Consider the following 16,473-nt stretch of genomic DNA (forward strand, 5'->3'; position numbering starts at 1 on the left):
TTCCACGTTTTTTCGTTCCCAATTTGTATACCCTGACTTCTGTGATCCCCGCTCATTTCTTAAATCCCTCAACTTTGTTGGTATTTGTCTGGGGCAGTCTGTTAGATCATCCATTTGGGTGCACTAGACCAAAGGAAGTGAATGGACAAAAGCAATGGGATAAAAATAAAGAGAACCCAATGAGAGTTCCTATAGTTAATGAGAAGCGCTCGCCTCCATTATGCAAGCACCATTAGTTTCAGTGCTATCAGGGAAAGTCCTGAAGAATCGTAACAGAACCAGAATTTCTTTTTTTCTTTCTAGGCTTTATAGAGACTTAACAGTCATGATTCAGCTTATGTGAGACCTGGAATTAAACTTATTTTATTAAACACCTACATAGCAGTTACTGCATATTAGGCAATATTCTAAGAGCTTTAGAAATATTAACTCATTTAATCCTCACCACTTGAAGGACCCTGGGAGAGAGAGGGCCACTGTGCTGTGTTAATCAAACATACCTAGAAAGTACAGGAAATTTAAAAAGGAAATTAAAAAAAAGGAAAATTATCTTTTGCAGAAATAATTTTACCAACTTCTTCAACTTAGTTGTACCATATTAAACTTGCCAAGCCCAATTGTCATTTTATTCCTCAATGTTTATATGTTCTGTTTATAAAATGGGAGTTTTAAAACCACTTTTAGATAGTTTCCCTTATTTCTAAAATTTTATTATTAGTACAATTGCTTTACAATATGTTAGTTTCTGCTGTACAATAAAGTGAATCAGCTATAGTTATATATATATTTCCTCCCTCTTAGGACTTCCCTGGTGGCACAGTGCATAGGAATCTGCCTGCCAATGCAAGGGACACGGGTTTATTTGGTCCAGGAAGATCCCACATGCCACAGGGCAAGTAAATCCATGCACCACAACTACTGAGCCCATGCTCCACCACAAGAGAAGCCACTGCAGTGAGAATTCCCTGCACCACAACTAGAGAGCAACTCCTGCTCACCACAACTACAGAAAGCCCTCGTGAAGCAACAAAGTCCCAGCACAACCAAAAATAAGTAAATTAATTAAAATAAGTAATAAGAAAAAGATTCCCTCCCTCTTGAGTCTCCCTCTAGGTCATCATAGAGCACCAACATGAGCTCCCTGTGCTATCCAGCAGCTTCCCACTAGCTATTTTACACATAGCAGTGTCCAATATGCTACTGGGGAAGAGTGGAGGAGAGCTACTACTAGCTCCAGAAAGAACGAAGTGGCTGAGCCAAAGAGGAAACGACACTCAGTTGTGGATGTGTCTGGTGATAAAAGTAAAATCCAATGCTGCAAAGAACAGTATTGCATAGGAACCTGGAATGTTAGGTCCATGAATTAAGGTAAATTGGATGTAGTCAAGCAGGAGATGGTAAGAATAAACATCGACTTTTTAGTAGGAATTAGTGAGCTAAAATGGATGGGAATGGGCAAATTTAATTCAGATGACCATTATATCTAGTACTGTGGGGAAGAATCCCATAGAAGAAATGGAGTAGCCCTCATAATCAAAAGAGTCCAAAATGCAGTACTTGGGTGCAACCTCAAAAATGACAGAATGATTTCGATTTGTTTCCAAGGCAAGCCATTCAACATCACAGTAATTCAAGTCTATGCCCCTACCACCAGAAGCTGAAATTAATCAGTTCTATGAAGACCTAGAAGACCGCCTATAACTAACATCAAAACCAAAAACAAACAAACAAAAAAAAGATGTTCTATTCATCATTGGGGATTGTAATGCAAAAGTAGGAAGTCAAGAGATACCTGTAGTAACAGGCAAGTTTGGCCTTGAAGAACAAAATGAATTAAGGCAAAGGCTAACCGAATTCTGCCAAGAGAATGCACTGGTCATAGCAAATATTCTTTTTCAACAACACAAGAGACGACTTTACACATAGACATCACCAAATGGTCAATACCAAAATCAAATTGATTACATTCTTTGTAGCCAAAGATGGAGAAGCTGTATACAGTCAGCAAAAACTGACTGTGGCTCAGATAATCAGCTTTTCATAGCAAAATTCAGGCTTAAACTAAAGCAGGGAAAACCATGAGGCCAGCCAGGTATGACTTAAATCATATCCCCTATGAATATGCAGTGGAGGTAATGAATAGATTCAAGGGATTAAATCTAGTTAACAGTGTGCCTAAAGAACAATGAACGGAGGTCCATAATATTGTACAGGAGACAGTGAACAAAACCATCCCAAAGAGAAAGAAAAGCAAGAGGGCAAAGTAGTCATCTTAGGAGGCTTTACAAATATGTGAAGAAAGAAGAGAAGTGAAATGCAAGGGAGAAAGGGAAAGGTACATCCAACTAAAGGCAGAGTTTCAAAGAACAGCATGGAGAAGGCTTTCTTCCATGAACAGTGCATAAAAGTAGAATAAAACAACAGAAGGGGAAAGACTAGAGATCTCTTCAGGAAAACTGGAAATATCAAGGGAACATCTCACCCAAAGATGGGCACAATAAAGGACAGAAATGGTAGAGACCTAATAGATGCCGAGGAGATCAAGAAGAGATGGAAAGAATACACAGAAGAGCTGTCCAAAAAAGGTTTTAATGTACTGGATTACTACAATGGTGTAGTCAGTTACCCAGAGCCAGACATTCTGGAGTCAAGTGGGCCTTAGGAAATAAAGCTAGTGGATGCTATGGAATTCCTGTAGAGCTATTCAAAACCCTAAAGGATGATGCCTTCAAGGTGTTGCATTCAATATGTCAGCAAATCTGGAAGACCCAGCAGTAGCCACAGGACTGGAAAAGGTCAATCCTCATCCCAGTTCTCAAGAAGGGTAGTACTAAAGAATGTGCTAACCATTGAACAACTGCACTCATCTCCAGTGCTAGAAAGGTCATGCTTAAATCTTGCATGCTGAGCTTCAGCATTATGTGAACCAAGAACTTCCAGATGTCCAAGTTGGGTTTAGGAAAGGCAGAGGAACCAGAGATCAGATTGCCAACATTTGCTGGATCATAGAGAAAGCCAGGTAATTCCAGAAAAACATATACCTTTGTTTCATTGACTACGCTAAAGCCTTTGACTGTGTGGATCATAACAAACTGTGGAAATCTCTTAAAGAGATGGGAATACCAGGCTATCTTAGCTATTTCCTGAGAAACCTGTATGTGGGTATGTTGCTTCTAACTGAAGCAACAGTTAGAACCCTGTATGGAACAACTGATTGGTTCACGATTGAAAAAGGAGGACGACAGGACTGTCTGCTGTCACCCTGTTGGTTTAACCTATATGCTGAGCACATCATGAGAAATGCTGGGGTGGATGAGTTACAAGCTGGAATCAAGATAGGTGGGACAAACATCAACAACCTCAGATATGTGTGTGTGTGTATGTGTGTGTGTGTGTGCACGTGTGTGCGTGCATGCGTTAGTAACTCAGTCATGGCCGATTCTTTGCAACCCGATAGACTGTAGCCTGCCAGGCTCCTCTGTCCATGGGATTCTCCAGGCAAGAATATTGGTTTGGGTTGTCATTCCCTCTCCAGGGGATCTTCTCAATCCAGGAATAGAACCCTGGTTTCCTAACTTGCAGGCAGGTATGCAGATGATACCACTCTAATGGCAGAAAGCAGAGAGGAACTAAAGAGCCTCTTGATGAGGGTGAAGAAGGAGAGTGAAAGAACTGGCTTAAAACTAAGTATTAAAAAAACTAAGATCATGGCACCCACCCCCATTACTTCATGGCAAATAGAAGGGGGAAAGGTGGAAGTAATTACAGATTTCCTCTTCTTGGGCTCCAAAATCACTGCGGATGGTGACTGCAGCCATGAAATCAGAAGACAATTGCTTCATGGCAGGAAAGCTATCACAAACCTAGACAGTGTTTAAAAGCAGAGACATTACTCAGCTGACAAAGGTCAAGGCGAATATTCATTGGAAAGACTGATGCTCAAGCTGAAGCTCCAAAACTTTGGCCACCTGATGCAAAGACCTGACTCATTGGAAAACACCCTGATGCTGGGAAAGATTGAAGGCAGGAGGAGGAGGGGACGACAAAGGATGAGATGGTTGGATGGCATCACTGATGCAATGGACATGAGTTTGAGCAAACTCCAGGAGATGGTGAAGTACAGAGAAGCCTGGCATTCTGTAGTGCATGGGGTCGCAAATAGTTGGACACCACTGAGCAACTGAACAACAGTGGTCTTCCCAGTGGTCATGTACAGTTGTGAGAGCTGGACAGTAAAGAAGACAGAATGCCAAAGAATAGATGCTTTCAAACTTTGGTGCTGGAGAAGACTCCTGAAAGTCCCTTGGACAGCAAGGAGATCAAACCAGTCAATCTTAAGGGAAATCAACCCTGAATACTCGTCAGGACTGATACTGAAGCTGAAGCTCCAGCATTTTGGTTATCTGATGCAAACAGCTAACTCATTTCCCAGACGCTGGGAAAGATTGAGGGCAGAAGGAGAAGAGGGCATCAGAGGATGCGATGGCTGGATGTATCACTGATGCAATGGACATGAACTTGGTCAAACTTTAGGAGATAGTGAGGGACTCGGAGACCTGGTATGCTGCAGTCCATGGGGTCGCAAAGAGTCAGACAGGACTGGGCGACTGAACAACAACAGTGTACATATGTCAATGCTACTCTTCCAGTTCATCCCACCCTCCCCTTCCCCACTCCACCACATCCACATGTCCGGTACATCTGGATCTCTATTACTGCCCTGCAAATAGGTTAATCTGTATTATTTTTCTAGATTCCGTGTGTGTGTTAAATCACTTCAGTCATGTCCGACTCTTTGCGACCCTATGGACTGTAGCCTGCCAGGCTCCTCCATCCATGGGATTTTCCAGGCAAGAATACTAAAGCAGGTTGTCATGCCCTCCTCCAGGGGATCTTCCTGTCCCAGGGATAGAACCGGGTCTCTTATGTCTCCTGCATTGGCAGGTAGCTTCTTTACCATTAGCACCACCTGGAATGCCCCCTAGATTCCATATATATGCATTAATATATGATATTTGTTTTTCTCTTTCTGACTTCACCTGTATGACAGACTCTAGATCCATCCACATCACTACAAATGACCTAATTTCATTCCTTTTTATGGCTGAGTAATATTCCATTGTACATATGTACCACATCTTTATCCATTCATCTGTTGATGGACATTTAGGTTGCTTCAATGTCCTGGCTATTGTAAATAGTGCTGCAGTGAACATTGGGATGCATGTATCTTTTTGAATTATGGTTTTCTCAGGGTATATGCCCAGTAGTGGGATTGTTGGAACATAGGGTAGTTCTATTTTTAGTTTTTTAAGGAGGCTCCACACTGTTCTCCATAGTGGCTGTATCAATTTACATTCCCACCAACAGAGTAGGAGGGTTACCTTTTCTCCACACCCTCTTAAGCATTTATTGTTTGTAGATTGTTTTTTGATGATGGACATTTGACTGTGTGGATCACAATAAACTGGAAAATTCTGAAAGAGATGGGAATACCAGACCACCTGACCTGCCTCTTGAGAAACCTATATGCAGGTCAGGAAGCAACAGTTAGAACTGGACATGGAACAACAGATTGGTTCCAAATAGGAAAAGGAGTACGTCAAGGCTGTATATTGTCACCCTACTTGTTTAACTTCTATGCAGAGTATATCATGAGAAATGCTGGGCTGGAAGAAGCACAAGATGGAATCAAGATTGCTGGGAGAAAGATCAATAACCTCAGCTATGCAGATGACACCGCCCTTATGGCAGAAAGTGAAGAGGAACTCAAAAGCCTCTTGATGAAAGTGAAAGAGGAGAGTGAAAAAGTTGGCTTAAAGCTCAACATTCAGAAAACTAAGATCATAGCATCTGGTCCCATCACTTCATGGGAAATAGATGGGGAAACAGTGGAAGCAGTGTCAGACTTTATTTTTGGGGGCTCCAAAATCACTGCAGATGGTGACTGCAGCCATGAAATTAAGACACTTACTCCTTGGAAGGAAAGTTATAACCAACCTAGATAGCATATTAAAAAGCAGAGACTGCTTTGCCAACAAAAATCTATAAAGTCAAGGCTATGGTTTTTCCAGTGGTCATGTATAGATTTGAGAGTTGGACTGTGAAAAAGCTGAGCACCGAAGAATTGATGCTTTTGAACTGTGGTGTTGGAGAAGACTCTTGAGAGTCCCTTGGACTGCAAGGAGATCCAACCAGTCCATTCTAAAGGAGATCAGTCCTGGGTGTTCATTGGAAGGACTGATGTTGAAGCTGAAACTCCAATACTTTGGCCACCTCATGTGAAGAGTTGACTCATTGGAAAAGACCCTGATGCTGGGAGGGATTGAAGGCAGGAGGAGAAGGGGACGAGAGAGGATGAGATGGCTGGATGGCATCACCGACTCAATGGACATGAGTTTGGGTGAACTCTGGGAGTTGGTGATGGACAGAGAGGCCTGGCGTGCTACGATTCATGGGGTCGCAAAGAGTCGGACATGACTGAGTGACTGAACTGAACTGAACTGAACTGATTCTGAACAGTGTGAGATGAAAAAATATCAGACACTTCACAAAGTTTTGTATGTCATCCTTGCACAGAGGCCATGCTACTCTTCTCTTTGTTATTCCAATTTGCAGTATTTGTGCTGCTAAAATAAGCACAAGATAGTTTCCTTTAAATTGCCTATATTTTCCTGCAAGCTGGATTAGAAAAGCAAGTTCTGTTTTTTTTTAAATCAATTTATGTTTCTCTTTTTATTTCAGTGTTTCAGCCATACCCCCACTCCCCATAAATCTGCTCAAAAAAAATTATAGTACATTCTATTGTTCACAATAGCTACCAAATAGTCATTTGTTGACCAAGTGCACAGTCCCAAACTCTGAAGAGCCAAACAATTTAAAAGAATCCTTAACTTTCTGGGGCTGAACAATTAGGAGACATTCAAGGATATGTGAGAAGACAGATGCTATCTTGACCATCATTTTCAGGGTTTATTCATTATTCATATCTTCTTGCCTACCTAGTTCCTTTTACTCTTTATGTAAATCTTTTGAAAGGTTTGGGGTGTTTGTGGTTTGTGGGCTTGTGGTTTGTGGGCTTGGTATCAACTTGTATTAGTATTGCTCTTGGGATAACTAAAGGCTAACATGTTGCTTTAAAGTTGCCGTGACAACGGACAAAATAAAGAACTGATTATGACATGTTTGTGGGACACCTTTCACAGGAAAGAGGCAAGGGGCAGATGGCTGCAGACTGGGACATAAAGAAGAGCACCGCAAGGGTCAAGGTATACATCTAAGCAAAACAACAAACCAAGATCATGGCGCATGACAACAGAACAGCAAATGTTAAGCAGGGAACAAAGCCAGGTTGGTATAATAATGTGTGGGTAAAAATGGGAAGTAAAAATAATTTCTTTAAATATTGTGTTTGCCACTCTAGTATATAGAAATATTTGTTTTTGTAGTACTTGTTCCTTTTGACTTTCCAACTTGAGTATGTCCTGTTGCTATTTTTACAGGTTTTAGGTTCCTGTCATATAGCTGAACTAAGTTAAAGAGAATCCCTCCTTTTTGGTAGTAGCTGGAAACTTATTGCTATCTCATGTATTTAATCATTTCATATTCTTAACCCCTTTTCTCAAAACTCTTAGTTGCTCTTTCCTTGTTGTTTTATTATACCTATTTTCTTAGTATTATATCTTTGTTGTTGCTTGGTCACTAAGTCATGTCCAACTCTTTTGTGACCATTTTAAAAACCTAGATATCAGTAATGTTTAGACATGATGAGATTTGATTTTTCTATTCATTCACAGTATATCCATTAAACCTTATTGTCTGCCAAGGATATTAACAAACTCTTTGAAAAGTAAAATAAGCAGTAGATTGAAAGTAAGAGCTCTTTGTTCTCTGATGTACTCCATATTTTTATCTTATTCAGATGGTTTCGTTTTGACCCTCTATTCTGTATTTAACCACTGCCTCTGCAGTCACCCTGACTGACTAAAGACTCAGTTTTAGCTGCCATCTTTCATAAATTCTCCAGCTTACCCTGGGAAATTCCACAGTGGCTTTCAGGAATTTTGGTACCAGCCCAGATTCTATTGCTACCTAGTTATGTGCCATTAATCTCTCTGGAATTTTATCAACTGTAAAATAGAAAATATTTACCTAATTTACAAGATAGCTGTGAAGGGCAAGTTACTTAAACCTGTATTTATTTATAAAATAATTTAATAACTATTTATTGAGTGCTTACTTGTTCATAAATAGTGTCCAGAGAAATATCCAGAGGCCCCTGGTCTGTCTTTTCACTTAAATAGAACGGCAGAGGAATCTTGGCTTTGCCGCTTAGTAGTTGTAATTTGAGTAATCCCTCTGAGCTTCAGTTTCCTCCTTTGAAAAATGGGCATTGTGATAGTGCCTACCTCACAGAGTTACTGTAAGCATTAAATATGATCACATATCTCAAGTGCTTAGGACAGTACCTGGCACATAATAAATGGCCCCCAAATGGTAGCTATTGTTAACCTGTCTTATATCAGGAATGGAGACTCCAAATCGTCCTCATGTCAGGGATTTAAGTAACCTAATTCTGTCTAATATAATTACACTTTTCTTATTCTATTCTCAGAATGAAGAATTATTATGATCTTTCATGTTTATGACATAAACTTGTCATGAACTGTTTCAAAATAATCCTATTTAAATTCACCGCTGATTAGCTGAGCAGGGTTAACGATTGAACCAATTGAGATAAATATGTGAAAACATTTTTTTAAACTGTAAAGTGCTATACCGTGTTGTGATTCTTTTAATTAATAACTCCCATTTCAATCGTTTCACTTGCCTTCTCTGCCATTTCTCTATATGGTTCCTAAGATGGGTGGTTTTTCAAAATTATTAGCATGGAGTTAAGGCAATGGCACCCCACTCCAGTACTCTTGCCTGGAAAATCCCATGGATGGAGGAGCCTGGTAGGCTGCAGTCCATGGGGTCGCAAAGAGTCGGACACGACTGAGCGACTTCCCTTTCACTTTTCACTTTCATGCATTGGAGCACGAAATAGCAACCCACTCCAGTGTTCTTGCCTGGAGAATCCCAGGGACGGGGGAGCCTGGTGGGCTGCCGTCTATGGGGTCACACAGAGTCGGATACGACTGAAGTGACTTAGTAGTAGTAGTAGTAGTAGTAAGATTTCAGTACTCAACGTGGCTCATTAACTGGTGGTAAAAAAAAAAAAAAATTCTAAAAGAGCAGTTCTTAAAATGTTTCAATCCATGACAACATTGTTAAATGGCAACACTGATTTGAATGGATACTAAATTCTAAGATTTTTAAAGAAATAAGCCTCCTTGCTTTAACCCTTTTTCTTAGCTAGATTTTATTCAATGTAAAAAATATACACTGCATGATTATGGTAACACACACACACACACACACACACACACACACACACACACACACACGGGATGATTTATTAGCGCAATTGGTTCAATTGTGTTAGGACTTTAACATGACCCTTTGAGAGCGGGTGGTCCTCTCCCCCACCGCCACCCCCAGGATTTAGTGTTTTTTACATTGCAAAGGTGTAGGATGTCTTTTCTAACAGGATGGAAAAATTCTTCATGGGAGGTAACAAGCTTGTCAGCCTCAGTCATGAGACGAGCTAACCCAAACTGAGTATTAGATTTAGGGCAGAAAGGATGGCGCTCTCATACACCTTATTTCCATCCTTTCTTTCCTAAATAATGCTTAAGGAAACCATGCTAGGGTTAACACGGGAAGAGAGGAGGAACAACCAAGGTGAATCCGCACTAGGGACAGAGAAGAGACTGCCTGGCTTGCGAAAAAAGGCTCCTTCACTGCGCGTGCGCCCACATCACGGCGGACACAGGCGCCTGTAATAATGTTCGTTGCTTACGTAGTAGACGTGCGTCAGCGGGCCGGACCCAGGACGCATGCGCAGAAGCGCAGTGCCCAAATGATTCTGCAAGGCAGTGGGTTGTGGTTTTTGTTTTGACCGGAAAGGCTTACCCGGGTTTCCTTGGCTGAGGGAAATAAAGGAGCATTCACGGATTATGATAAATTCCTCATGTTCATTACAGGCTTGGAGGTGGAAGATCTCAGTGTTAGGTGCCCCGAGCTTGGAGTTAGGAGGGTCGGAGCCAGTCCTGTCCCACTTTGTGCCCACTGGTGTTAGGGATGGTAGGGCTGCAAAAGTGAGCACGCACTTGTCTAAGAACTTCCTTCTCTCTTTTATTTTTCCTCTTTTTCCTCTCTCCCTACATCATCTCCTCACTTAGCTGACTTGTTCTTATGTGAACGGGAGCCAGAAAAACCAGAGAGCTCCAAACTAAGCTTCTGCACGGACAGAGCACGGGAGAAAATGGAGCTACATTTGGAGGTGCTGCCGAGTTCAACCACTACAGAAGATAACACTTTGAGGCGATCCAGCAGCGCCCCTTTGATCAGTGGCCTTGGGTGAGCAGGATTGAGATACTGGAGGAGGCCTGCGGGGGCGGGAAAGGGTGGCAAGAGTTGCAAGAAAGTGACTTACAATAGCATTCCCACTTCTTGACTCATCGAGTTTCTGCAGGTATCTCCCTTGCTCCTGGTGACCCGAAGATCCCACTCTCAGCCTGGGGGTGGGGGAAGGGGGACGGGCTGGCTGGAGGGCAAGGGCACAAATGAAACCTGACATCCTCTTCTGACAGTTCATCAAGATCCAGGACCCTAAAGCAGCAACTATTTGGTGTGGAGCACGACTTTCTCTAACTTCACCCCATCTCTTACCCACACCATTGAAGAAATTGTGTACTCCCCACCCTTGCCTCCAGATCTGTAATGACTGTAATTTTTGTCATTCTCTAGTCTGCTTTGTCACCTCTGACCTTCACCTTAGCACACTCAGAGTGGGAATGGTTGTCAAGTAAATAAGCTTGGGCCTTTTTTACACCTAGTTTTTATTTGAACAAAAAGTTTAGCTATCACAGAAAATTGATCTCCTAATTTTGTATTCTCAGTGACCTACATTGGCCCTACTTAGTTCTTGGCAGGTGAAAGTTGTTTTCTCATATGCATAAAACAGATATATGTGTATATGGCCCATAGACAGATATGCAGTATATTTGTGCTATTAAAATTGTGTGGGAATTCTCCAAGAGGAGCTAATAAGGAGGGAGGAAATATCTAAAAAGACTCTAGAGATCTGATGATGAAAAAAGGTTTAAAAGATTAACTGATGGTTAACTGTATTTCCTGCATATATCCAAAGATCTGGCCTGACTCAACCTTATTTCTTAAAATAGAATTTTAAAGTGAGATCTTGGATTTCACATCCCAGTATCGTAAGTTTTTCTCAATGTTGTAAAAATGTCTGAAAAATGCATTCACTGCATACATTTTATTAAGTTTGCACCTCACCTTTTGCTGGCATCATCCTACTTGATAGCTGTAATTCACAACTGTTAGATGAGAACTCAGGAGACCAGATCTACCCTCTTTGTTTAATGTATGGGCTAACAGGCCTGTCGATCTCCAAGATGTCATAGGCAGTAATCTATCAGTACTAGGAAGCTGTGGCTCCAGACTCCTAAGCTAGTGCTTTGTCCACTGGCTCAGAGGGTAAATCATCTGCCTGCAGTGTGGGAGACCCGGGTTCGATCCCTGGGTTGGAAAGATCCCCTGGAGGAGGAAATGGCAACCCACTCCAGTATTCTTGCCTGGAGAATCCCATGGACAGAGCAGCCTGGTAGGCTACAGTCCACAGGGTCGCAAAGAGTCGGACACAACTGAGCGACTTCACTTCACTTAACTTCAATCAATATTTAAGCTGATTAATTAAATAAATGCAGCTTTCTGGTCTTTTGAGTTAAGGGAGAATATGTTCTAACAAAATGAAACGCAAACTAAGAGTGACCTGAAAATAATACATTACCTTTTAAAATAGGCAGATAGAAAAATAAGGGGTGGAGACAGCTCTGCATGTTGTACTGAGAAAAAGAACATGCTATAAATTCAGGATTCTACTCTAAATCCTGTTGTGTGAATAAATGAATTGTTATGGGTGCACTCTGCTAGTAGAAGAAAATACTTGAGAATGTTCATTTTATTGAAAAGCTCTGTGAAATGAAGAAACAAGTCACAAATATGTAGATGATGGAGGATATATATTTGCAGGAACATGTGGATCCTATTTAATATATTAAGTGCTGGGGTGGGGGTTGGGGGGCAGCTGACCAGGTCCCTTTTCCCAATCCTCAAAGTCCTGGAAACAGAGTGATCACAGTTATCCCTTCATAATTTGCTTTGTTCTGCAAAAGATTGGAAATGTTTATTATATTAGAACATGGTTACAGTGTAGAACTCCATAGCTTAAGATCCTGATGCTGGACATGAATTTTTGTACAGAAAGGTGAAGGGCAGTTGCATATTTCTCTAGTAGGAATTAACCCCCAAAAAAGACCAAGTCCAGGGACTCTTGTCTATCAAGAAGAAGTAGCATAGGAATGATAGGTGACATGCCTGAGGTCAAGGAACTTGTCCAAGTGATCTGAGGGCATATTTTGTGCTGTTGTGACAAGCTTAGCATGTAATCAACAAGAAAAATTTAGAGCAGAATTACATGGAGACTTAGTTGCATTCTTTTTCTTGCAGATTCTTTTCAGTGGAGTATGTCCACTGCTCACTGCACTTTCTTTTACTTGGCCTCTCATACTCATTGCCTTCCCTCTTTCACAGCTCACTAAATATTTTTGCACTTCTTTGAAGCAGTTTTCCAATTTTGCTTGATGTTTCCTATGTATAAAGACTCTCAGTCTCCCTTGCACCAGGATTTGCAGAATTTGTTGTGTAAATGTCAACTCTTTAATACAAACATCACTATTTCTTAAGTTCCTGTATAGTTTTGTATTCATCTTATATTAATAAAAATATCAATGTCAAAGTTTTGAACCTCTTGATTCTATCTTTAGCCCCTTGAGGTGGCTGACTTCACTACTGGTATCAGTGATTTTATTTAAAGGTATTTTTTTCTTCTACTTCTCTGGCCCTTATTAGGCCCTTATTAGAGATTAAGTTCTTGGATTTCTGCTAGTGCCTTCCCTCTTTAAATACCGCTAGTCTGACCCTGCATTTAAACTGTTAGTGCCTCAATTCTGTTTGAAAGACAAGCTATTGCCTGGGGGCCAAACTGATTGGTTTTGCAAATAAAGTTTTATTGTAACATAGCCACACCCCCTTGTTCACTTACTATCTCTGGGCCACTTTCGTACTACAGTGGCAGAGTTGACTAATTGCAGCAAAGATTGTATGGGTCACAAAGCCCAAAATATTTACTGTCTGGCCCTTTACAGACTTTATCAACCATCTAGATCCCCTGGAGGAGGGCATGGCAACCCACTCCAGTATTCTTGCCTGGAGAATCCCATGGACAGAGAAGCCGTTGGGTTACAGTCCATGGGGTTGAGAAGAGATGGACATGGCTAAAGCGACTGAGCACAAGCACACTGGTTTAATAAGCTTGTATTAATACAAACCTGGAAGAAGAATAATGGTCATGAAGAGTTATTGCTTTAGGGATGTAACTGGTGTAAATATAGTGCAGTTTAGACAGAGCTGCTTACTGATCATTTAAACATTATCTCAGTATATTGCATACCAGGCCTTCCTGACCCTCACTATCTCCCAGAGTTTGCTCAAGTTAGTGTCCATTGAATTGGTGATGCTATCCAACCATCTCATCCTCTGCTGCCATCTTCTCCTTTTGCCTTCAATCCTTCCCAGCATCACGGTCTTTTCAAATGAGTCATCTCTTTGCATCAGGTAGCCAAAGTATTGGAGCTTCAGCTTCAGCATCAGTCCTTCCAATGAGTATTCAGGGTTGATTTCTCTTAGGATTGACTGGTTTGATCTCCTTACTGTCCAAGGAATTCTCAAGAGTCTTCTCCAACACCACAGTTAGAAAGCATCAATTCTTTGACACTCGGCCTGGTGGGCTGCTGTCTATGGGGTCGCACAGAGTCGGACACGACTGAAGCAACTTAGCAGCAGCAGCAGCTTCTTTATGGTCCAGGTCTCACATCCATACGTGACTATTGGAAAGACCATAGCTTTGACTAGATGGACCTTTGTTGGGAAAGTGATGTCTTTGCTTTTTATTGTACTGTCTAGGTTTGTCATAGCCTTCCTTCCAAGAAGCAAGCATCTTCTAATTTCATGGCTGTAGTCACCATCCACAGTGATTTTGGAGCCCAAGAAGAGAAAATCTGTCAGTGCTTCCACTTTCCCCCTTCTCTTTGCCATGAAGTAATGGGACCAGATGCCACTTGAATGTTGCATCTTATTTTTTTGAATGTTCAGTTTTAAGCCAGCTTTTTCACTTTTCAGTTATAGTCTTATTAAATAAAATTGGCAGACAAAAATTTAGGGGAGAGTGTAATTGTTAGCTTTAAGAATTATCCCAGCAGAGGGAAGGGCTAAGTTGGAAGTTTGGGGTTGACATATACATACTGCTGCTGCTGCTGCTAAGTCGCTTCAGTCATGTCCAACTCTGTGTGACCCCACAGACGGCAGCCCACCAGGCTCCCCCATCCCTGGGATTCTCCAGGCAAGAACACTGGAGTGGGTTGCCATTATATACACACTACTATATATAAAATAGATAACCAATAAGGACTTAATGTATAGCACAGAGAACTCTACTCAATACTCTGTAATGCCTATATGGGAAAAGAATCTAAAATAGAGTATATACATGTATATGCATAAATGATTCACCTTGCTGTACACCTGAAACTAACACATTATAAATCAACTATATTCCAATAAAATTTTTTTAAAAAGAATTACCTCCTACATGCAAAAGACAGTGGAAATATGCCACCCATTAGTGACCCTCCAACTTCCTAGTTACCTTACCTTTACCTTTGCTGAGTTAACACCACTTTCAGCCTGACAGAGAACTAGGGTTTTCCACAAAGGTGGCTGGTAGAGGTATCTGGGTGGTGGAATGGAAGACCCATGCTTTGGAATCCAATGGGCCTGAATTTGAACCCAGATTTTTCCACCTTCTAGAGGCCTTAAATTACTTGGCCTCTCTGAGGCTCCATGATCTGTTCATTATTAAGACTACCAGGTTGTTGAGAAGAGTAGACAAGATCTTCATGTAGAACCTAACCCAGTGAAAGTGAAGTCACTCAGTCGTGTCCGACTCTTTGTGACCCCATGGACTGTAGCCTACCAGGCTTCTCTGTCCATGGATTTTCCAGGCAAGAGTACTGGAGTGGGTTGCCATTGCCTTCTTCCTAGTAGTAACTGCTAAAATATATTCCTATTCTTGTAGGGGAAAATGACTGGGAAAGAAAGTAAAAATACACATATACACATATCCTCTCATAAATATTGTTACTGCCTATTATATGCAAATTACTGCACTGCAAAGATGTATCTCAAGGCTCAATAAGCTTTTAATAGGGAAAATGAATACTGAGAAGACTTAAATGTATGGTCGAATAAGATCTATGTTTAGAAGAGAAAGAAAGTCCTAGGGTAATTAAAAGAAGGGAGTTAGAAATGACAGCAGGATTGGTGAGGAATACAGGGAAGCTTCTTGGATAGATGGCACTGAAGACGGGTCCTAACAAATAGATTGATAGGAAGCAGACTGGAAGAAAGGTGGCCAGGTAACTGAACAGCGTTTCAAGAATAGGCTTGGAAGTAGGAAAGTACAGGTGTATTCCAGAATGCTGGTCAACTCTGCCCAGATCACTGGCTCCCAAATGTTTACCTACTGACTAGTGCTGATCCCAGGTGACATTGTACCTAATCGATGGCTTTAAAAAGTTATATAAAGCATACTTTCCTGGGCATTACTGTATTTTACTCAGTCCTGTACTGTCAGTCCTGCTTTTTTTTTTTTTTTTAAATAACAAAATGCCCTTTTATAAATGAAATGATGGTAGTTGATGAGATTTTTTTTTAATGACCTTACTTGGCAAGAGAAAATGCAACTGCATGTTTATGCCAAGATTTTGTTTTGAAATTTTCCTAGTCTATGAAATCCGAAAGTCTGTGGAGCTAAATTGTGGAGGGCTTTGAAAGTTATAGTGTGTGTGCCTAGTTGCTCAGTCATGTCCGACTCTTTGCGACCTTATAGGCTGTAGCCCGCCAGGCTCCATCTATCAATGGGGATTCTCCAGGCAAGAATACTGGAGTGGGTTGCCATGCCTTCCTCCAGGGGATCTTCCCAACCCGGGGATTGAACCCAGGTCTCCCATATTACAGGCGGATTCTTAACCGTCTGAGCCACCAAGGAAGCTCAAAAGTTATAGTAAAGAATGTAACTGAATTCAGAAGGCAATGAAGAGAATCACTGAAAGTTGTGAGCAGGAGAGCAAGCTGATTGCGGTAGGAAAAGAACAGAGGTGAGCTGACCAATTAGACTATTACAGAGTCGGTGGAAAAGTAAGAATGCTTTGAATTGGTTTTTAG

The 16,473-nt window shown here is 41.2% G+C and overlaps 1 protein-coding gene and 1 non-coding gene across 3 annotated transcripts in view; one reads left to right on the top strand and one right to left on the bottom strand.

Annotated features, from left to right (window-relative positions):
* Positions 1 to 6,532: 6,532 nt before the first annotated feature.
* Positions 6,533 to 6,642, bottom strand: LOC139181772 (U6 spliceosomal RNA). The gene has a single exon (XR_011565514.1). It is a non-coding gene; the product is annotated as a U6 spliceosomal RNA (small nuclear RNA).
* A 569-nt stretch (positions 6,643 to 7,211) lies between these two features.
* Positions 7,212 to 16,473, top strand: part of LOC109554993 (P2R1A-PPP2R2A-interacting phosphatase regulator 1-like) — a 67,052-nt gene continuing 57,790 nt past the window's right edge. For both annotated transcript variants that reach the window (XM_070783764.1, XM_019955552.2), the window contains exons 1-2: positions 7,212 to 7,350; positions 10,287 to 10,464. In XM_070783764.1, coding sequence (XP_070639865.1) covers positions 7,302 to 7,350; positions 10,287 to 10,464 — 227 coding nt within the window. In that variant the 5' untranslated portion in view covers positions 7,212 to 7,301. The remainder of the gene's footprint in view (positions 7,351 to 10,286; positions 10,465 to 16,473) is intronic.

This window comes from Bos indicus, chromosome X, assembly GCF_029378745.1.
Source record: "Bos indicus isolate NIAB-ARS_2022 breed Sahiwal x Tharparkar chromosome X, NIAB-ARS_B.indTharparkar_mat_pri_1.0, whole genome shotgun sequence".
Lineage (NCBI taxonomy): Eukaryota > Metazoa > Chordata > Mammalia > Artiodactyla > Bovidae > Bos > Bos indicus.